This window comes from Eucyclogobius newberryi, unplaced genomic scaffold (assembly GCF_026437365.1).
Source record: "Eucyclogobius newberryi isolate DKJ021-1_F unplaced genomic scaffold, fEucNew1.0.hap1 SCAF_10, whole genome shotgun sequence".
Lineage (NCBI taxonomy): Eukaryota > Metazoa > Chordata > Actinopteri > Gobiiformes > Gobiidae > Eucyclogobius > Eucyclogobius newberryi.
In genome coordinates, this window is record NW_027315724.1 from 33,701,075 (window position 1) to 33,724,973 (window position 23,899).

General features: G+C 40.8%; 2 protein-coding genes across 2 annotated transcripts; both read right to left on the bottom strand.

Annotated features, from left to right (window-relative positions):
- Positions 1–4,010: 4,010 nt before the first annotated feature.
- On the bottom strand, positions 4,011–5,546 carry LOC140372031 (uncharacterized). The gene has a single exon (XM_072459290.1). It carries the CDS (start codon positions 5,544–5,546, stop codon positions 4,011–4,013), a length of 1,536 nt encoding a protein of 511 aa, XP_072315391.1.
- A 12,559-nt stretch (positions 5,547–18,105) lies between these two features.
- On the bottom strand, positions 18,106–23,660 carry gmnc (geminin coiled-coil domain containing). Its single transcript, XM_072457021.1, has 6 exons — positions 23,609–23,660; positions 22,448–22,727; positions 21,830–21,948; positions 19,728–19,813; positions 19,515–19,631; positions 18,106–18,806 (listed from the first exon to the last, which is right to left on the bottom strand). The coding sequence occupies exons 1-6, from the start codon at positions 23,658–23,660 to the stop codon at positions 18,114–18,116; spliced, it is 1,347 nt and encodes a 448-aa protein (XP_072313122.1). The 3' UTR covers positions 18,106–18,113.
- Between the last annotated feature and the right edge of the window lie 239 nt (positions 23,661–23,899).

Sequence of the window (23,899 nt, forward strand, 5' to 3'; positions counted from 1 at the left end):
TGTTGATTGTGCCTGTTTTATTGTTAGAGGCAAGAGCTTATCAACCTTCACAAAGAGTTCGAACTGCACTGCTTGTTTCTCTTCACTTCTAATATCACATGTGTAAAGCTGTAAAATATCTGTACCATGCGCACACCCTCTGCCCACTCTCTGATTATGGGTTGCGGGTGTTTGTGCACTCTGGTTTTCTTCAGACTTCCTCCGGAACAAAGCAGTGGTTTAGTTTCTTTATCGAAGGCGTCGGAGGGGCGTTTGGACTGGTTTTGTTCAGCCTAATGCCCCTTGAATCAGCTTTGTGTCGCACTGCAGGGAGACATTAATACAACATGGGTCAGATTACACTTAAATATGCCTGTAAATGCACAAGACTCGCTATTAGTTCTAGGCATTTTCAAGAAGAACCAATATGTCTCATGTTTTTTCCCCCTATAGTCTTAAGAGTCTATAACGACACATCTAATATCTATGGGTTTGAAAATGATGAGAAATTAGGACCATTGTGTCTGTGAGAATCACTGCATTTGAGTAAATATTCAAGTTACAACAGAAATAGATCGTGCTTTTGATTCAGCAACACATCATTTATCTTTGCTTAAAGGCGGTATGGACGATTTTTCGGCGATTTGAGCACGCAGGCGGAAGTGCGCATGCCACTCCCCCGTGTGGACTGATACAACACACACGTGCGTTTGTTTATTAGCGCAACGGATCGCATCACATCTCTCGTCTCCCGTAGATTTCTGTCCACTTCTGCGTCAGCTCGAACTGTCTTTCTCCGTCTTCATTTTGCCCCGTACACTGAGGGAACTATATTATGACAGATCCATGCGCTTAGGCACGCGGAAACGTGGGGACGAGCCTGACGCGGCTGCAGGTGAGCGATAGGTGCGTTTTATGATTGATACGTGGCAGGACAAATGATTTATCCACGCCACGAGGAAATATGATAAAAAATTTGCTGAAAAAAATCGTCCATACCACCTTTAAGATTTTGCTATCTTTTTTCTTTCCAGCTGCGGTCAGTCTTGTGAAGGCGGAGTCACGCTGACCCACGGTGAGGTCAGGCCTAAATGAATGCAGAGAGTGTTGTTGTTTGTCAAAGTGTCCCGTATCTCACAGGATGACCGATGGTTTGTGAGCTCCGGCCCCACATTAATAAACGCTGAGCAGTCATTTCCCATCAGCCACCACTGCTCATCGCTCCAGCAGAGTACGGCGAGTTAGAGGGGACAAACTGCCCTGTCAGTCAGAGGCATCTCCTGAGCACTTAGAGTCGGCATTTCAGAGTCCTGTTCAGGTACGATGCAGTCTTACTGAAGTCGTAGTGTCATTTATGAGTCGTTAATTTGCTGCTCTGCTAATTCGTGGCAATGACAGTGAAATCCCTGCGCATCACCGATCATACGCCACATCTGTCTTTCTCAACATCAACGTCTTTATTGACTAGAAAATAATGATTTTTCCTTATAAGACAGTAGTTTCTCAAAAGGTGGTTCAAAAGCAAGGACCACACAACCACAAGATATGTGAACGACGACTATTTAATGAAACCCATAGCCAGTTTGACAATGAATATTATATTTATTCATCAAGAGGGGGAGAGGGGAGGTGACAGATTCCCTGTATAGGATGTTGTTGTGTTGCTTTTAATGGCGGTTGGCAGCCAACTGAAAAGGTGCACTTATCGCCTCCCACTGTAGTTGTACGTCTTCTGTAGTTGTACGTCTTCTGTAGTTGTACGTCTTCTGTAGTTGTACGTCTTCTGTAGTTGTACGTCTTCTGTAGTTGTACGTCTTCTGTAGTTATACAATACGGTTTACATACGCTACACAGCCAATCAGAGCATTGATAGTGCACAAGTGCCCGGCCCATACGCACCTTGCAGGTTCGCTAGCTAACAATAATGCGGCGGAGTTAAAAGACACACCCCCTTATCATGGCGCCTGGGACACATCCAGCACCAAGCCAAAGTAAAAAAGAAATGCGGTTCTTTTAGGATGGAATGGCTTGTGCCACTGGACCACAGCCAGGCCAAAGCAGGACTCTCACATATAACTACTATACATCTCATGAAAAACAGGATTTTTGTGTTTTTCATCTTAAGTGGGCCTAATTTCTTGTAATAAAAGTATACTAATAAAAATTGCTGTTGTAATTTGATTATTTTAATGTAACTTGCTTTGATGCAAGGTTTTGAACAGGCGTGGGCGTGGCCACAGCGTGCACATCTGATGTTGCTCACAGTGGTCCTCGGTGTGCCCAGGGAGCTAGTGTGTTTGCCCAGACACATACAAACTTAGAGGGAACATTGGTTGAACGTCTTCTGTAGTTGTACATCTTCTGTAGCTGAAAGTCTTCTGTAGTTGAACGTCTTCAAAGTATGTGTTTCACGAGAAAGAAAGAGAAAGAGAAAGAGAGCAGCCCTTTTGACAACAGGTCAAATGATGTAAAGTTGTTTCAGGCGTGTTGCGGTCTTTAATACCTGGTGGTCTTATTTACACCATGTTCCAGGTGCAGTATGCACACTGCCCTACAGGCTGAGGACGACAGGACGAAAAAATGTACAGTACTCCTGATACAGTATGTGCACGTCATACATAGTCATTTTGTATTTTCCTTTTTGACTAATTGCCCCTGTTTGATGTTATTTTGACCACTGATGAAATTTCGTTTATCAAATAAACTATATAATAATACAAACAGTGAACTCCATCTGGCAACATTATCTGCAACATAGAGTTTTCAACAGTGATCTGCTCACGCAGCCCGGTATTTGTGTTTCAACCTCTAAAGTTCACTTTAGAAACAAAATGAAACAAACTAAAGCTGGGTTTACACAGTGATGTTGTACGTTTCAATTGTTCCAAATGACTGTGAACATATGAACAACAACCATTTATCTGCCCTGTCTACGCGCAACAAAATGAATGTGACTATTTTGCTGCCTGATTAAAATGAAAGGGAGAAAATGTTTTTTGTAGTTTTGAGGACTATATATTTGGTTTTAAATTGTTAATCACTATGGCGACGGTCCTCATACCTCTGAAACACAGATAGCGGTAAAATAAGTGCTGTCTTACTAAACCAGGTGCAAGGCTGTTAAATGCACACGACACTTCCTGCTCTGTAGATCTGATCGGTTGCCCTGGTTTCACAGGACCCTTGGCACTCACCGCCCCGTAACCATGAGGTGTGTGGTTCATTAGATAATACACTGGCTGAAATGGAATGAAAGAAGAGCAAGAAAATAGTGTTGTTTGTATAAATAAATACATGGCATCTTTGTTTTGGTATTCCACATTTTATAGCTTAATATTTTTGAAGAAATACATTGAAAACTGTAGCGTTAGACATTTCTGCAGCAGTCTATCGTGTTAATAGTCACCAAAGTGGTTTGCTAGTACCTCCTAGCACTAATATTCGCTCATCATCTCTTTGGTCTGGGAAGTTCTCACTGAGCGTTTATTTTGCGCATGCTCACAAAAGCCTCCCCAGTGCAATGTTCCATTGTGACATCACTGCAGTTTAACATGGCTTTGCTGTACTAAATATGCTCAACAAAAAACAAAATAGTAAAATAAAATTACATTATAGACAAAAATAATCCTCCAGTTTCAGTGATGGCAATAAATGAAAGATTATTTGTAGAGGTGGGTGTAATCCCTCATGTGTCCAGGAGTGTTCCATTGTAGAAGAGTCAGTGGTAGTGGTCTGGACCTGGGCCCTGCCCACTGGCACCGCTCCTCAGGAGGTTCCGCCCGGTGGGCAGGACATACTTCCCAGACTCCATCCGCAGTTTGAGAATGACTCTAGGATGAGTCTTGTTTTGTCTAGATGACTACAACTGAATCTTTTTCTGCATTATTTGTAGAGCACTTTTCGGTCAGTCGGCTTTATTTGACAGGACGGCTCAGGGAGAAATGGGCATGAGAGAGAAGGGAGGACATGCTTGAACTCACAACACTGCAGCAGGCTAATTCAAAGCGTTATCATCCTTATTGCAGTGACTCTCACTGTGGGGTCCCTGGGCCATGTGTTGGGCCCCAAAAATTCTGATCACGTGATAATTCATTACAGTTAAAAAACAAGAAGAATATACTTGAAAGAAATAAAAAGATAGGAAAAATATAATTCCTCTTCTTCCGCCTGGCTTTCTCCTGCCTCAGCTCCTCGTTTATGGTCAGATCTTCTCGGAGCTCTTTGTTCTCTCGCTTCAGGGCAGAGTTGGTTTCCTCTGATGTGATCAGAGCTGCTTTGTAGGCCTGTTCCTGCTGATTAAGAGAGCTCTGTAGATGGAGCACCTGACTCTTCAGATCTTCCTTCTCCATTTGCTCCTCTTTCAGGTTCTGTTTAAGAGCTGCCACCTGATGGGTCTTCTGTGTTTTTGCATCTAGCAGATGCTGGGGTTGCCCTTTTGTTTTGAGTAATTCTCTCCTGAGTTTGGATATGACTGCGTTCAGTTCATCTATTTCCTTCTCCACGGCTTCCCTGGCAGAGGTCTTCTCCTCTTTCAGAAGATTGATCTCCTCTTCGTGATGTTTCAGGATCATGTTCTTACACTCTTCAAACTGGTCTTGGGGCAGAGTTTTGAATCCACTGATTATATTTTGCATATCTTGGTGGCAGGCCTGGCTCTCCGCCTTCTGCCTCTTCAGCTGCTCTCTCAGTTCCTCGTTTATGGCCAGAGTTTGCTGGAGCTCTTTGTTCTCTTGCTTCAGGGCAGAGTTGGTCTCCTCTGATGTGGTCAGGGCCTCAGATAGCTCCTCTTTCTTCTGCTTCATAGTCCTCAGCTGTTCTTTAAAACTGTTCCTGAGGCTCTCATTCTCCTGGCTGCTGTCCTTCACTTGCTTTGTTAGCACGTTTATTTTTGCCAGAGCAGAGACATGATCAGCGTGGGATTTTGCCATGAGTTCCTCAAACGTGACCCCCTCTGTTTGAAGGTCCAGGTTAAGGGTTTGTGTCCTGGACTGGAGCTCCTGTATGGTCTCCTCCTGCTCGGTCACTTTGCAGCGGAGTACTTTCACCACAGTCTCCTGCTCAATGCTCTTGGCCTGCAGGGTTTCGATGACGCTCCTCTGCTTGTCCATGGTGGATGTCAGAAGACTGCTTTCCTCTTTGTAATGTTTCAGGGTCATTTCCTTCCACTCTTCAAACTGGGCTTGGGGCTGAGTTTTTAATCTACAGATGACTTTGAGCATATCGTTTTGGAGGGCCTGGCTCTCCTCCTCCTGCATATTCAACTGCTCTCTCAGCTCCTCGTTCTGTTTGAGCAGAACTTCTATAAAGGCCTGGCCCTCCTCCTCTCCTGTGCCCATAGGAGTGAGAGTGTTCCTGGGAGTGTTCTCCTGTAGCACAAACTGCTGAGGGAACATCTCTCCCTCTGGGTCCCCAGACATGTTATATATGTCTGTGGTGTGGCACAGCTTCTCTGCTTGCACGGCTGTAGGCTGCAGCCAACTGTTCATTTGAACGTTGGCTGTTTGAGCCTCTGAGTTCGGTTGTATGTTCATCTTACCCAAGTTTTCAAACTGATAAGTCGTGTCCATCGACGTCTGTAAGTGAATGAAGCTTCTTCTACTTTGGTGTTTCACAGAGGTTGGTATCCAACTTTTTTTCGTTGGTGTTTTAAGGCGGTTGGTATCCATATCAGTGCATTTCTTGTTCTTAGGTGTTTGGCAGTTGTTGTTGTTGTTGTTGTTGTTGTTGTTTTATGGCGGTTGGCATCCAAGTGTTGCATTACCGCCAGACTTTATTCCTCAGACTTTGTCGTAGTCGTTGGTATCCAAGCGTTACATTACCATCATAGTTGTACGTCTTCAAAGTGATCCACATGTGACATCACAAAAGGAATGGAACAGCTGTTTCTGTAGTTACATATTGATATCTTATGACATCATTGAACTCCATTTATGTCTATGAAGTTCTACAGTTTCCACAGTGACACAAAGCACATCTTCTTCTTCTTCTTCTTCTTCTTCTTCTTCTTCTTCTTCTTCTTCTTCTTCTTCTTCTTCTTCTTCTTCTTCTTCTTCTTCTTCTTCTTCTTCTTCTTCTTCTTCTTCTTCTTCTTCTTCTTCTTCTTCTTCTTCTTCTTCTTCTTCTTCTTCTTCTTCTTCTTCTTCTTCTTCTTCTTCTTCTTCTTCTTCTTCTTCTTCTTCTTCTTCTTCTTCTTCTTCTTCTTCTTCTTCTTCTTCTTCTTCTTCTTCTTCTTCTTCTTCTTCTTCTTCTTCTTCTTCTTCTTCTTCTTCTTCTTCTTCTTCTTCTTCTTCTTCTTCTTCTTCTTCTTCTTCTTCTTCTTCTTCTTCTTCTTCTTCTTCTTCTTCTTCTTCTTCTTCTTCTTCTTCTTCTTCTTCTTTCTCTTCGGTGTTTTATGGTGGTTGGCATCCAAGTCATATTACTCGGATGCCAACCGCCATAAAACAACAACAACAACAACTCTTATATTACCACCACCTACTGTCGTTGTACATCTTAGACCTTAGACTTTATTCTTTAGACTTTATTCTTTAGATATTTACGAACACATTCTGATATTTATGACAATTTTCAAAAGTGGAGGGATAAAGCGAAAACATATTATGTTCTCTCTTTATCCCTCCACTTTTTAAAATTGTTCTACATTAAAAAAAATTAATGGCATAGCGTATGTGTTTTAGACCTGAAAAGACCTTTTCAGTTGGCTGCCAACCGCAATTAAAAGTAACACAACAACAAGATGCTGTGGAAGAAAAAAGACAAATTGAATTTAAACAACACAAAAAAGTGATTGTGACTAACTGAAAGACAGTTGGCTAGTGCTAATGCTAATGCTAGCTTGTGACTTTTAACGGCTCGTCTGCTGTAGTGTCACTTCTACTGATATATATATATATATATATATATATATATATATATATATATATATATATATATATATATATATATATATATATATTCTTCAAAATTCAAAACATGATTATTATTAAATCATTTCAACCCATTTAGATGAATTATGTCATACACTGTTGTCCTGGGCAAGGTGCAGGGATTATTTAAATGTTTCTCATTAGTGCATCTATGTAAAATAACAGCCAATGGGAGTGAAGTCCTTGAGTACAAATTCAACACATTTTAAAAACTCAAATTCCAGATGAAAAAATTGAAGTGCATAAAGTTTCTATGGCAGATTATATTATAACTCGGCCAAAATGATTTCCGCCTTTGTTTTCGAAATGGTGCTGGAGGATGGTGTGTGTACGAGCTGAATGAGGGTAAACTGCTGCAGATTCAATATTGATCCGTTGCTGTTCCTTTAAGCGCTTTAATCAACTGTGCCATTTTTGTATCGATCTGGACTCGCACACGCACTAACCGCAAACTGAGCCAAGATGGATGACACTGGAGGCTCTGAATAATCCTACACTTTTTATTAATGCTTCACAAATAGAATCCCAGTCCCTCTGTTGACCCCTGGTGCAGCAAAGGGGAAAAGTGCAGAAGATTTTGATTGTCGTGCAGCAGTGATTGTGTAGGAGTTCCAATATATGTGATTATACATAGGTTTTAGTTAAAAAGAGTATCTCATCATTTGTCACGGCGTTCATGGGCGTGGCATCAGTTGGTTATTGTTTTATTTCCATTAAAGGGTCTGTTCTCAATTGCCTGTATCTAATATGTCACAGCGCCGTGTTGACTGTATGGATTTGAACTCATGTATAAAGCAGAGAGAGTGCCAGAGCAAACCTTTTTGTTGTTTATTCGTTGTACTTAAGGAACATGACTAATAAACTTCAACTTAAGCTTGATTGTTGAACCGCTGCAAAATCATGCCATCACGCTAAACCTCATCGACATTTCCAGTTCGTGTTCTATAGCAATTTAAGTATGTTTTTGGTGTTAGAAATGCTCCAATTGGCTGCTACTCCTCACTTCTTCTCAGTGAGGGATGAAATGATAATGGATTTAAATGACAATCATGCTTTATACTCTGCCTTTTTCAGAGACTGTCTTTTGTTACAATATGGAAGAGTGTCGCGCGGTATGAAGATGTAAGTATTTAGGGTTTGATTTGAAATTATATTATGGTTATTTGTTTGTTTGTTGAGCGTTTCCACTTTTCTGCCCTCCTTTGTGTTCATCATTGTTTAACCCTATTTTAGGGTAGCCCTAGTTTAGTCCTGGAATAGTCCTGTTAAAGAACTGGTTTACATCTGGTGACACTCAAAAAGACTAACTGAAGAGTTAGTTTGCTCACTGGTGGCTTGTAATTCACTTTTTAAACAGCAAAATGTTTTTTTTTTTTTCATAGTTTAGCCGGGGTGCAACTTATACTCCAAAGCGACTTATATGTCATATTATGAGTTATTTTCACACTGACAACTGCAAGTTACTCGCCTGACCAGCCTTTCCCAACACGTTTTGACAGACTTTACAAAACCTGAGGTTCTGGGATCCAACCCAGTCGCTCCAATTTCCAAAGGGAGTGATTGACAGGCGGATTAACCAATCAGACAAACGTATTGTCCGTTCGTGTCTAAACAAACATGGTGGATTACGAGGAAAGAATACAAATAACACAGACTGAGAAACGTTGCCGACTTCTGCTGAGTCAACAAGCGACGCACTAAACTCTGTCAATCTGAGGTGAATGAAGTTATATATTTTGTTCTGAATGTTCCGAAAATATTTGAGAGACGTCTTCTGCATTTGAGAGACACGTGACACAAAGTCTTCCGCATTTGAGAGACACGTGACACAAAGTCTTCTGCATTTGAGAGACACGTGACACAAAGTCTTCTGCATTTGAGAGACACGTGACACAAATTAGCGGCGGTGGTTGGACCAGTTAATGCTGGAGAGTTTTTTGACGCCCCCCAATGGTCCGATTCCAGACCGAGACACTCGAACAGAATGTGGGTGGGGCTGTCGGGTCAGGCAAGCAAGAGGGTGCTCTAGGCTCTGAGCGACGCAGAAGAAGAATCTGCACTTCCTCTACCTCTGGAGTTTGTGGAGTTGTTTAGAAGTGACACAGAGGAAGAAGAATTCAGTGGATTTAGTGATTTGGGGTAAAACTGATGCTTTGGTAAACTTGTTAGCATGTTCTTTATGCTATAGTTATCTGAATAACTGTTCATATGTTACGTTAACATACCAGACACTTACCACAGTTCTGTCTGTGCCTCATGTAGCTGAAGGTGTTAGCGTTAGCATACCTCATGTAGCTGAAGGTGTTAGCGTCAGCATACGTCATGTAGCTGAAGGTGTTAGCGTTAGCATACGTCATGTAGCTGAAGGTGTTAGCGTTAGCATACGTCATGTAGCTGAAGGTGTTAGCGTTAGCATACGTCATGTAGCTGAAGGTGTTAGCGTTAGCATACGTCATGTAGCTGAAGGTGTTAGCGTTAGCATACGTCATGTAGCTGAAGGTGTTAGCGTTAGCATACGTACACCTATTCACCATGTTCTCTCATCTGTTAATATTTTAAACTGCATTTCAAGATGAAACGTCTGTTCTTGGTCTTGGATTTCATAAAATAAATTTCTCCAAAAATGCGACTTTTACTCCGGAGTAACTTATAGTTTGGAAAATACGGTATTTCAAATGTATTTTACGGCAATAAAAATATTCTTAATAAAATCCAGACAACATTATTTTCAGTGATAATATATGTAGAAGATGCAAAAACAAAAAAGGGGAAAAAAGTGTCATGAATGATTATTGAATAGTGTAAGGTTATACAGTTTAATGGTTTTCACACTTTCCCCGCCCCATTTGCTCCTAAAGCTGCCGTTCAGAGCTGTTGAGTTCCTCCACCTCTCATTGTCTCGCTCAGGTTGGTCCGTTGAACTTGGCTGACTCACGGCCATTGTCGGAGAGCAGAGCGGATAATGACAGAGGCGCTGGAATGAGGTCGGAGTGTGCCGCCGCCGCCGCCGCCATTAGGCTCCGATATCAGCGGCGAAACATAAAACACATGTCAGCAGTTTCTGTCAGAGAAGTTTCAGTTTGAGGAAAGTGACGGGGAAAGGTTTTTGTCGTGTAGCTTTGGGGACCTCATGTTGAAACAGGATGGATGACTGTGTGAATCAATGAATTAACGGTGGAACGCATACAGAAGATGGAGCAATATATTACTGACTGATTGATGAGTACGAATGGATGAATGAATGAATGAATAGGTGGTTGTCTCATGCTCCACTGTGAGAAGGTTGTGGGTTTGACTCCCATGTATTTCTGTGTAGTGCGGGCTGGACCTGTGTCTTGGACTGTGCGTTATCAGGGGTGGGCAATCTACGGCCCGCGGGCCACATACGGCCCGTTTGTCTTTATAATCCGGCCCGCCAAACATGCCAAGTAATATTAAAAAAAATGAATATATATATTTTTTCTTTTTTGTTCTTATAATGACTCCACTGGATTCAAACCTTATTTTAATCATTTGAACTTTACCCAGGTGGACTTGCACTGGGAGGCACTGATGGCTTGAATCAGACTGGACTTGGACTAATTGTAAGTGACTTAGACTTGAACCTGGACCAGGAGACACGGTCTTGAGAAAATGGGATGATGATGGGACGGATAGATAAATGGTTGAATGAGCGGTTACATGAACGGATAAATAAATAGATTGATGATTGAATTATTATTTGTTTATTTTGAATTATGTCATCTTTATTTATTATTATTAATATATATGGATAAGAGAGAATTGATATGTATGTGTATGTCTTTTTCTCTCTATTTCTTTATATTGGTTAAGTTTTGTTGCTTTGTGTTTAAAAAAGAATAAATACCCCCCCAAAAAAAGAATAAATAGATTGATGAATTTTTAGATTATGTCTTGATTAGTTGTATCATTGGATGGACAAAGTGTAGTTACAACGTAGCCATGTTTGTTGGAACATGGCCTGGAAAAGCTATAAAATAATGAATATTATAGGTTCCCCTCCAAACCTCAATGTACTGAAAGTAATGCAGGCAGTTCAACATTGCATTGCTGAATACAGAAAAAACACTGTAATGCAATCTCCAAAAAGCAACAATGCTTATTAGAGTATCACATAAAAAAAAAAAAACTTAAATTCTTGGCAGATTTAGACTATTCTTCTGCGTTTTGAGGGGCGTTACCTGAGCTCAGATTTACCGCTGCTGTTCTCTTGTGTCCTTATTAAGAACTGAACTGGTCTGTTGGGTTTTATGACCGAGTCCGGCCCGGTGCCAGAGGTGTAGAGTGACCGCATTCCTCACACGCTTAACACACACGACCGCCACCACTCACGGTTAATGAGCAAACTCCAGGAAGTAGACCGCACCAAAACCCCACGCTGTAAAGTCCTAATGGTTTTACAGCTGCATATGGAGACGAGGAATGATAATGGATTCAAATGACAATCATGCTTTATACTCTGCCTTTTTCAGAGAGTTGTGACTGTCTTTTGTTACAATATGGAAGAGTGTCGCGCGATATAAAGATGTACAGTATTTGGGGTTTTATTTGAAATTATACTATGGTCAATGCTTCTTGGGCGGTTACTCCAATCAATTTGCAGCATTTGTTTGTCAAATGAATCCACTTTTCTGTCCTTTGTGTTCATTCTTGTTTAAATCATTGTTCAACCCTATTTTAGACCCAGTTTAGTCCTGGAGTAGTTGTTAAAGAACTGCTACATCTTGTGACGCTCAAAATGACTGGAGTTAAATTGTAAAAAACAAAAAAAAGTTATAATTTTTTTTTTGCCTGAATAGACATATCTATTTTTGCAATTATGGTACTTGAATAAATAAATATAAATACTGCTGATCTAGTGAAATAAAAGCCAACCACGCACACACTCATGACAGAGGAGCCCGCTGTTATTTTAAATGTATTTTACGGCAATTAAAATGTTCTTAATGAAATCCAGTCAACATTATATTCATTGATAATATATGTAGAAGATGCCCAAAAAAAGTAGATTTTTTTTTTTATGAATGGAGATATCTGTTTTTGCAATAATGGTACTTGTATATATACATAAATACATACATACTGCTGACCTCGCACACACTCCTTTATGACAGAGGAGCCCACTGTTATTCTAAATGTATTTTTCAGGGACAAAGCAGCTAAACCGCTCACCTTCACAACAGACAGAGCATGTAGACGCTTAAGAACCTCCTGAATACTTAAATAAACCCGTCCCGTTGGAGGAACCCGTCTTGGGCGTGTCCTCGCCTCGCTCCTCAGAGACGGCCGCATGTGGTGGTTAATGTTTGGACACTTTGGTCTGTTACTGATCTTCCCTTTAGCGCTCCATAAATGTGTTAAACATTACATTTGTTCAGACATGGCTCCAAACAGATTAATGAAGACACTTTTACGGCTGTTTTTTTTTTTTTCTCCACAGTTTTTTCCGGAAAATCTACAGCACACCTCAAATAATCCATCAGCGATTCCCATCTAAACATTCTTTATTTGGTTCATGTCTAGAGAACACGATATACTATTTACTATTGTCATGGATATTTTTGCAGGCTGCCAACAGGATTGTCTGCGAATATCTGTCATTTCCATGTTAAGGTTAATACATGCTGTATTTTATCGATCCCCAGTTCCCTGCGGAAAAACTTTTTCTCTGCTTTTGACCAGTTTTTCAAAGCCACCTGTCTGGAGTATCGGGTTTTGTATATTTCAGTAACACATGGGAAACAGAAGGGCTCAATGGTCATCTATCTTTCACAACAAAATCGAACTTCTCTCACCAGATCAGCAGCGTTTTTTTTGTCCTTCGTTCATTGATCCCGATTTCCTGTCCCTGTGATAGTTATAGCCTCGTAAGCGGCCATATTTATTTTGATGTGAATGTGCCGTGCATGTTCCTGACCCACCTGTCAATCTTGCCCGTCTGAACTCGGTGACCAGACTCTAAATATCGTGAAGTATTGATGACGTGTGTTGGGCAGGCCGACCTCAGCCTCCAGCCACAGTATTCAGTAATATTCCCCCCAAACAAGTTTTTTAGTGTGTTTTCCTCCTCAGTGCCCACCTCATCTCCAGGGTCAAAGTTCAGCTGCATCCTCTGCTTATACATGACGCATTAGCCCGGACCATGTTATTAAAACAGAGTAAACCCAATAGTGCAGACGGCCATAGGCTGTGTCAAACTGTAACTCGTCATTGGCTTCTTCTTTCATAGTTATTAGGGAGTTAGACATTTTTAAAACCCAATTTTCAAGGTTTAGTTTGTAGATTTGTGTAAGAGCACGGATCATTGTACTATAAAAAGTGGCTTTCAGTTGAAACTATGTTACAGAAACAAACAAAAAATAAATATTATATAGATATTAGAGATAAATTGATGGAGATTTAACGTTGTCCTTTTCAATTTCTTTACTTTTCATTCAAATAATTTAGATTTTAAGATGTTTAATATATACATTTAACATAAAGATTTGAATGACAAAAGGTGACATATTTAACGGTGCATTTAAGTTTCCTGGTGGAGGCTCTAACTTGTTTCCATAGAGATGGTTGTGCTTTTCCTCAAATATTCCACAGTATGGAATTAACTCATTCATCTCTGGAGACAAGCAGGTGACACCACCAGCCCAAGTTACAGGTCAGCTCTGTGGAGAGGCGGCCCCACTTGCTGTCAGAATGCGAGCAATGAAACACCTGTGATGAAGCAAATGCATGGGTAAGTTTAATGCTCTACTGTGGAACCTTTAGAGGGATTTTTTTAAATGTTAGATTTTTAAGTAGGGGCAACATCTCTAATGTTTTGATAGAAATCCTTCAACCTTTTGGACAACTGCACTTTTATTGTTTAAATTCACACACGTTTAAACAAAAATAATAATAATAATGGTAAGTAGAATAAGCAAAGAAACAGCCGGCCCAGCAACAGCAGGGCCGGTTCTGGATTAGTGGGGGCCTTTTCCAAAATGCTGTTTGGGCCCTTGACTGACTTCCACTTTAGAGCGGACCATAATACGTCGATGATTTTCAAACATGGCACATCAAGGACAAACATATATAATTTTAACTTTAAACTACCGTATTGTCCGCACTATAAGGCACATTTTAAAGCGCACTTAAAAGCCTTTCAAAAAACGACAGTGCGCCTTAAATTTGGATTCATTCTGGTTGTGCGTACTGACCTCAAAGCAATTTTGTGTGGTACACGTTTCGTTTCACTTAATTCGCCTTTTAGTCCTGTGCACCTTATATATGAAAAACGATCAAAAATATACCATTCATTGACAGTGCGCCTTATAGTGCGGAAAATACGGTATCCTGTCCTTCCATCAGTCTTTTGCAAATTGCAGAACGTCCCCCCCTATGTTCATGCAGTGAATATGGACCTGAGTGTGCAGAGTTTGGTGATGGAAATGACTTGTGCATATTGGTAACTACACCTTCCATTGTCCTGTTGGGAAGGGCCGTCCTCTGGTTTGTGGTTGGTTATTGGTCCGTGGATCATGAGACTCTGTGGTTTTCTCAGGAGCAGGGGATTATGGGCCATGTTGTTCTCTCAGGACTGGACCGTGGCCTAAAGCCTGTTTCCCTCAGAGCTATACTGTCACAAAATGTTAATCCTGTTGGAGATCTCTAAAAATGGATTGGATACTTAGCCTTAGGTAGAGTACAGTTTGATGCCTATAAAACATGAACATTCATTCATTTACAAATCTGGTATCTTAAGTATACATTTACAGTGGAAATGGGCATGTGATTCATCAGATTTTAATTATTCAGCGTGATACTGTATATACTGTATACTGTGTACTTTGAAGAATGTGGAGAACTGTTTACTCCTGAGCTACAGTCCGGAGTTCCTTTTAATTTATAAATGTCCCACCTGTTTGATTGACAGGTCCCGTTCACGCCTTCAGGCCGGTTCAGGTCTAAAGACCCTTTTGACCTTTGGCCTTCGGGAAAGCAACTAAAACCACAGTGTAATTAGTTTGAGCCCAATTACTTCAGGCATAAACAATAATTAATAACAAACTGCACCTTTAGTGAGGTTTTAAGGGCTAGATGCTGTGAATGAAATGCCCATTTTCATTAAAAAAATAAACTAATGGTACTTGAGGTGATGAGTTTGACGGTGACATTTTTTCCAACAAAACAAAATAAAAAATAACAATAATAACAAGAAACTCCAGACAAATGTAAGGATGAAGGTGATATTAGGTTCTCTCTGTTGTTTTTTCATTGATCAAATTCAGAATTGGTTGGTAAGTAGATATGTAATGTTCAATCACAGGTTATATGTTTTGTTTGGATTTCTTTCATTTGTATTTTTTATTTTTTCACTTCGACATTTAGGAATGCAGCATGAAACGGTAGTGAAGAGAGGAGAGAGACATTCTGCAAATTGTCAAATAAGGTTTGACTGAGGCTGAGGCCAGTACAAAGCATGTGTGCTGCGACCAAACCCCTGAGCCATCCTGTATTTATTTATACCTTTTGTCACGTTCTAGGACTGTTTACCTTCTGAAATCTTCACAAATGTTTACAAGAGGCTTAAGAGTAGCTTTGTTTTCAGTTCTTTCTCCATTATCCCAACACGTTGCACACACTTACCTGAACATAGCCGATCCCCGTCTCATGTTTTCCGTCTCCTAATTGAGCCCCCCGGAACAGTGGCAGCCCCATAATAACTTCTCACCGCAGACGAGCCCACCCTGACACCTGAACTCCCACTTTACGGATCAGCGCAAAGTGGACCGTGTTTGGAAACAAGTGTAAAATGTGCGGGAGACAAAGGCCGTTCAGCTGCGTGCGCGCGGCGACTCATTAGAGTGGGACGTCTGAGGCGAGCCAAGCTGTCAAAGTTGCGAGAGAACGTGCGAGCCGGGCCGTTCCCCTGAACCCGGGCCGGGATTGGGTTTCAGATCTCGATAATGACCCCTCTGTTACATTCCCCCGTCCCAAAGAGCTCCAATCTGTCGGACATCTGCACGGGACACAACACTGTTATTATGGATAGACCACCAGCTCGGTCACGGAGCTCAATCCACTTTCCCTCGCCCTCCTCGCCGGCCTCTGGGGACGTGTCACGGCCCGGGACCCCAGGTTGAGAAGCCCTGAGGATGTTTCTCACCTGAGGGGGCGGGCCCTGGAGTGGTCCCAGGAGGAGGGGCTCAGGCCAGGCTTTGTTCCTGAGAGTTAAGAGGATCAGAGTGGTTAAACGGGAAGCGGGACTTAACAAATTTCACTTTGGTGGTTCTTTGTTCCAACTTAGGCCCACATCAATAATGGAAATAATATGGAAAATGAAGCAATTCCTGTCCAAGTAAGAAAATAAATATTGTGTTGAAAACAAAAGGAAACCAGTTTGTTCAAGAAATTCTCCGATATTTGTATTCAGAGCATGAAATTACGGGAAAATAAGTCAATATTGGCTGTTATTGCCTTTGACAATAGTACATGTGGACAGAGGTGGAAAGAAAAAATGTACTTCAGTAAGAGTAGAGTTACTTCAAAATTATATTACTCAAGTAAAAAAGAAAGTTGGACTCAAGTAACATTAACTATAACATCCGATTTATAATTAAGTTCATGTGATTGAAAGGACACAACAATAAATTATAAACAAAGTCATACAAATAATATATATATATATATATATATATATATATATATATATATATATATATATATAAATATCGGAAGGAGCGGTGCAAGAAACACATTATTTAATATTTTCGACATAAAAAGAAACCAACACCAATCATCAAGAACTGTCAAGACATTACTTAAATGGACTGCAGCAGATTTGTTTTTTCATGGAATAAAGTAGAATTTGCTCTTAGGGTTCAAAATGTGGCCGCTGTGTGCTGTCTGCATCTAATTACCGTATTTTCCGGACTATAAGTCGCACAGGAGTATAAGTCGCACCAGCCAAAAAATGCACAATACAGAAAAAAAAAACATATATAAGTTGCACTGGAGTATGAAATGCAGTTGCAAGTGTGAAAATAACAAATAATATCACATATAAGTCGCTCCGGAGTATAAGTATATAAGTATAAATATAAGTATAAGTCGCACCCGGGCCAAAACTACGAAAAAAGTATGATCAAAGTTTTTTTTATAATCCACAAACTATTTTTTATAATCCACGCTGGATCAACAAAGCGAGGAATACGTTTAGATTCTTCTCTTTTCACGTTTTTAAGATGTTAAAGTGAAAATTGGTGCATTTAAGTGAGATTAAAATAACTTATGACAAATTTAAACAGGAAGAGACTGTTGCTAAGCGTCAGTGCGGGTATAGTTTTCCCGCAGTAGAAGACACATTTCTGGGATTCCCTGTGTTACTTGTTAACATCTAAAGATCATAACCAGGTCAAACATTCAAAGACAAGAATGCATGTTTTATTCACTCAACATCTGTAGTTTTATGATTCAGCTGACGAGTCACGATGTGTTATTCAGGCACTGTTTATTTATTTGACTGTGTAGAAACAGGTTTACAGCAGGACATGGCTCATTTAGTAAACAACAAGGTCAATTTAAGGGATCGACAGCTTCGCAAGTGCATCGGAATCATAAAAAAGACCAAAAAAAAAATACAAACACATACATCTTTAGAGGACAAATACAAGAGAGACGAAACAGAGTGTGTCCTTAAAATCATAAATTATTTGACTATGATTTGGTTTGAATGGCGTTTTTAGAACAGTGCAAAAAATTTGAAATTTCCACTATAGTTTCTTTGGCAGTTGTGACATTTTAAGGTAGTTTGACTTCCGTTTCTTCAAAAATAAATAATATGCAGGTTTCAGGGCAGCGCTCGTCTTCAGGTCGATGCGATGTTGAGCTGTTCTTACGATCTCAGAGACAGATTAAGAAGAAAGCTATTACAGAAAAACAAAAACGCAACCACAAGACGATTAAATAGAAAGTAAAGAATGTGGCAAAACAACTTTACAAGAGTCAAACAAGATGTAGGTCCAAGGCAGTATGAAGGCATCCAAAAAACACGTAAATCCACTTTCACATTTAAAAAAAACACTTGCATTTAATTTCGTTGGCCACTACATCATTTCATCCTTAAATTTTCACATTTATTCATAACTTTCCTGACTCTACATCAGCTTTGGTGATTTGTCCTCGTAAAATCACAAATATCTAACTCCCCGTTCACTTTTTATGTGGCACCCAGGTGAAATTGCATCGCCCTTGGGTGTCTCTCCTCACGAATGCCTGGCCGTGTGGAAAACTATGGGTCTTGAGGCTTTGGTTTGGACTCAAAGACATGCTGAACGCCAAATCTGGCCTTGTACTCGGAGACCTCGTCGGGCTTGGATCACCGCCGCCGTTTTGACCCGTCCAGCGCTTCCTTGGCGTGGAACAGAAAATGGGCGAAAAATGCAGTCTCTCCATCGGATTGTAGCTGATTGTCGTCCGCAGAGGCGAAGACCATTGACTCGTTTCTTGGGATTTGCTTGGCGATTGTCCGTTTGAATACGCATACGTCGAAAAGTCTGTTCTTAAATGTTCAAAAGCGCTATCTTTTGTGTCGTGGTTTTCGCTCGGAGAGGTCTGAAGCATGTTGGCGGTGATGGGTGATCGAAAGGCATTACAAAAGGTCGCATTGTCTTGTATTGGCGACTGGTAACGACGATCAGCGGTAGAATTGTCGTGGTCTGTTGTCGTGTCTATCGTGTCTTTGTCCTTCAGGCCCAGGGTTTTGAGGACCCAAAGATCCAGACTTGTTTCCGACGGTTCAGACTCGGAGCAGAACTCGGCCGTGAGGTTTCGACAGACTCGTTTGGAGATGGGCGGAGTGGAAGATGGCGTGTTTCTCTTCCTCTTCGTGTTGACGAACAGCTTCTACGGAAGAAAAGACGATACAAAATTACGTTTTACTTTTTGTTAGAATGTCCAGAACGATGTATCTGGGTCTCGAAACTCCTGCCGTGGACACAATCAGCAGTTAGCTTGGGGAATGTACTTTTGATAGCAGGAAAAAAGGCCGTAACAAAGAGGTGGATGACACAAACATCACCAACGATCAAGGACTGGACGGACGTTGTGACGATATCAGACAAATGGGAAAAAATGATATTCAGTCTTAATTTAGGCATTGACAAATTTGACCGACTTTAGACAAAGTGGGACTGTTATTTTGGTTTAGATGTGCCGTGATTTTTGGTACATCTACTTCTATATCTGATTTGTACTCTGGTCGTTTTGTGCTTTGTTCTATTTGTGTGCTGTTCTATTTGTTTGTTTGTACAATTGGAAGAAAAAAGGGAAAAAAAAGATACAAAGATTTCAATTTTTTTTTTTAGTAGAAGGCCGTTTCAAATAAAACCAAACCTATGCAAATTACATCCACTGCCAATACTTTGAATGGTCAAAAGTCCACAAAATGGCGCCCATAAAAAGGAGAAAGTCATGTGAGTGAGACCCATTATTGTATTATTGAAGGAATTCTCCCACACCACAACAAATGCGCTCACAGTAATATCCCTACTTCAAAACTACCCACCAAAATAACTGTTAACGTTATTAATGTGCGCGATACGAGTGACTCACCTTGGCCTTTTCCTCCAAGTCTTTCACAAACGACGAGTTCAAGAACTGTCGCAGTTTGTCGTTTTCTTCCTGGAGTCGGGCCAGTTCCTCTTCCCGCTGCACAAGTGTGTCATGCAACTGAAATGATGATAGTTAAGAGGAATAAATTAAGTATTCACTCGGGTGTTTGTGACTTTATTTTGAAATTGAGAGTGAATTCGCCCCATAATTGACCTGTTTGTTTCGCTGCAGGTGAGGAGACAGGTCGGTCCACATCGCGCAGGAGACTGGAGAGGCCGTGCTCTCGATGATCTGGGAATCTGAAGCGACAAACGTTCAATATGCATTTTTAGCTTACTATTCTTTGTTCAAAACATATTTATCTTTCGATGAGAAGACAGATGCATTAGGCGTCATTTCTAAAGATCAGAAAAAGTTGGTTCCGAGGTCTCTGCCGGTTTTGAAACACGGTCAACAAACTATCCAACACACAGGACAGTGAACAGAGACAAAGGGGCCTATCAGCTTTAGTATCCGGAAACAGGGCAGTGAACAGAGACGAGGGGGCCTATCAGCTTTTAAGGATATGGAATACTGTAGATGGGCTGCAGATGGCGCTGTTTCCCGAGAGAATAGAGTAAATCAGTCGGCAAGACATGTCACAGAACATCACTTGGGCTAAGGACTATTGATCATTTTTCCAATTAGTCGACTCTATCAATTACTTGTATTGTACATTGAGACTTTTTAAATACATAATCAACCAAATAAAGGTTAAACTATTGTGCATGGAGACAAACAAAGTGTGTTATTAATCAAAATCAGAACAGTTTTAATCCTTTTGGACATTTTGAGCCAATAATGCCTTTGTCTTTGTTATAAAAATGTCTGTTTATGTGTTTTAGAGTCTGTCCAGTCTAGATAAAAATAAATTTCAAAGTCGATTAGTCACGATTAGTCGATTAACCGCCGCAGTCCTGATCAGACCAGTGCTGAATTTAGCTTTTTCGATAACGCCATTTTCGTAATCGACAGGAGGAACAGTTGCGATTACGACTAAAGGACTTTTAGATGCTCAGCGCGGGCCTTCGTCAGATTATTCATCCGCTTGTCGAGACTTCTAATGTCTGGCCGGCACAGACTTTGTCCATTGGCTCTGACCTCTTGGGAATCTAATGGATTGAGAGCCGAGACCCTTTGCAGTTCACACCACCATCCAATGTAAATGTCCCGTTGCCCGCGAGACGGAGCTGACTCGGGACATCCGAGATCCATCACACGAGGCAGGTTTAAAGTCCGGTCTGAATGGAGCGTGGGAACTGTGACAGGTGAAGTGACAGACATTGATTATCTGTTCCGAGTGACGAGGAGGAGAGGGACTGAGCGACCGGTTGTCCTTGAGGAATATGGGGTGGAAAAATAAGACAAACGGTCACTCGCAAAGATGACTGACTGTGACTGAGGTTACGATGGGTTGTTTTTAATTGATTGTGTCGTTGTTGACAGCCAAAGGTCAGTGATCGCTGTTTGCAAGGGAAAGTTACGAGCAATTAGAGCTCTGTAAAACTATCTCTTTTCTTTTTTATTTCATTTTCCAAAACAAAGAACAGGACCAAAAAGCATAAGACAAAGTAAAAAAAATGATGGTATCACATAACCAACAATGAAATTACACTTTGAGTCCAACAAAAAAAGTTCCATTTAGTCCTAAGTCTTTCAAACAAGTCAATTTTCAATTTTTTCAAATTCTCGTTTCAATTTGCGTCCAGTCCTTGATCTTTGGTTCAGCCGTTTTCTTTTTCCTTTTGGGATCTGCGTGTACAATTATTTATACATCCTAAAGTGTCACAAGTGTCTTTCCATTTTAAAATGTATTTATTATCTATTGTTATTATTGCTTACTTTGTCTCCTTTATGTTAAGCGTCTTTGCGTATCTTGAAAAGCACTATACAAATATGATGTATTATTATCTATTATTATTATTATGTATTCATTCGTTTGTTTATTTCATCTGAGAGTGCATTTCACATAAATATATGTCAAATAAATATGCAAATATTAAACTAGAAATATAATCTAATGTTTTATCAGAAAAAAAAGAAACGAAAAGTGGCCATTATTAAACGCAGATGTTACTGTTATATTTACGGCGAGTTTAAACTAATGCCATAACAAAGGTTTCGTCATACTTTTGATAATCATTTTGAATACTACGTGAATACTTATGACGGGGGGAAGTATTTGCATTCAGTGACCTCTAGTGGAAAACAGCTGAAACTGCAGCCTGTGGATCTTCAGCACCAGATCTAAGTCAGGACTCGTGTGTCACTCTCACCCCAAAGTGCAGGCGCCTCGTGCCGACTCTGGCCCAGGTCACAGGGGTCGCGGGACCAAAACGAAGGCAGCGTTTCCATGGAGACGGCAACGGGATCACAGCCTAACGTCTCTGAAAATCTGCAGGCAGTTAAAGAGGAAAGAGTTACGTTTCCATGGAGATTATGTTGAATACAGATACATACACATGGACTATAGACACACGTGGGAACTACATGTTTGGTGAGTTGGGTTTTTGACAAGAGAGAAAAATAATAATATTCCTCTATTCAGTGATTTGTATTGTCCTATTTTAACCCAAACTTATCCAAAATGATCTGAATCTATTCCTGGTTTGGCCTAAAATGATTCAGAGCTGGAATATCAACCGAGAGCAACTCTGTACATTGAGATCAAGAGGAAAATAAAATAAAAGTGACATGCAATAAATAGATAAATATATAAATAGATAAATAGCAATAACCTAAACACACTCAAAAGATGAACTAAGAATGCAGTGCAGTAAGTGAAAGTTACTGATACATTTCTACAGAATAAATGGCACTTTGTCTTTAACGCTCAAAATCAAAACAATGACCACGTGCTCTCTCTCTTCTTAAATGTCAAACTCACCACGCACAGCCTCCGCGTCTGTGCTGCGTCTCTGCTGCGTCTCTGCTGCGTCTCTGCTGCGTCTCTGCTGTGTCTGTGCTGCGTATCTGATGCGTCTGTGCTGCGTCTCTGATGCGTCTCTGCTGCGTCTGTGCTGCGTCTGTGCGTCTGCTGGCTGCGTCCGTGCTGCGTCTGTGCTGCGTCTCTGAAGCGTCTCTGATGCGTCTCCGCTGCGTCCGTGCGTCTGTGCGTCAGCGCTCCTCCACGCTCCGCGCGCGTGCTGCTCTGGCGAGTCGCGTGCGGCTCTACTGAATGAACCCGGCGCGCACCGGGGAAAGTGAGCGCGTGCTCACTCTGCGCACTGGCCAATCAGCAGCGAGGGGCGGGGTTTGTGGCGCGCTCCAACCCCCCTCTGACCCCCCTGTTATTAATGTTTGAAGTCATTTTAATCATGTTTTTCCCTCCGCAACAATAAGATAAGATAAGATAAGATATTCCTTTATAGAAGGATATTTTGGGAGTTATTTGGTCAAATATACTGTACTGTTGATGTTGTTTTATTGGAGTGTGACGTTGACAGTTCTTTACATTTAATAATGGTTCTAAACATTTTCTTACAATTTATAAACATACTCTTTGACTGATATTTGATATTTTAAGCTGTGGGGGTGGGATGGGGCGGCTGGCTCATGTCAAAATAAAGTTCCGATAGAGGGGAAAAGTTTTAGGAAAGAAAAATGAAACAAAAAAAATAAGTTAAAGTCTAATCCGACTATGTTGGTTTAAATGCTGAAATAATTAGTGTCTGATGCTCTGAGCCCACATTCCTCACATCAAACATTAACAAAACACAGACACCACACTCAGACAGAGATGAACCAAACGATCTGCAATATACACGGAATAAACACGTAAAATCCCTTTTCTAAACAAATTCATAACAAACTATTCACCTACAATCCGCATTTACATCCTCAAGAAAGTACATTGGCCTTTTCCTGTTTTCCTGTCTCATGTGCTGACTTTTTGTATTCATTGTATGTCAACAAGTTATTAAAATTGGGTGTAAAACCTGGTCTTTGTTGTCTAGTTAATCCACGTCTAATTTAACGAACAGCAGTCGTTTCACGGGGTCTTCAAAGGGAGCAGACCCTTCGCCCCAGTCCAGCCCAGGACCCCAAACGCTCACACTGTGGGCTCCTGTCGGGGATCAGGCGCCCACCGGGACAGCGGACGCCCATTCAATTTGACTTTTCCCATTAGGTCTTCGTGCGTGTGAGGGGGGGGGGGCTCCTGCAGCCACTGACCAGAGCCTTGTTAACGCCATTCAGACACATTTACTACTCTAACTGCACATTATTATACTTTTATTATGTATTTACTGTGAAATCCTGCTCTTGTACGCGCCAAAATGTCAAATCACATTTCAAGTCTGTGCATTTTTCTAATTTAATAGTGTTCATCAACAAATTAATCTAAG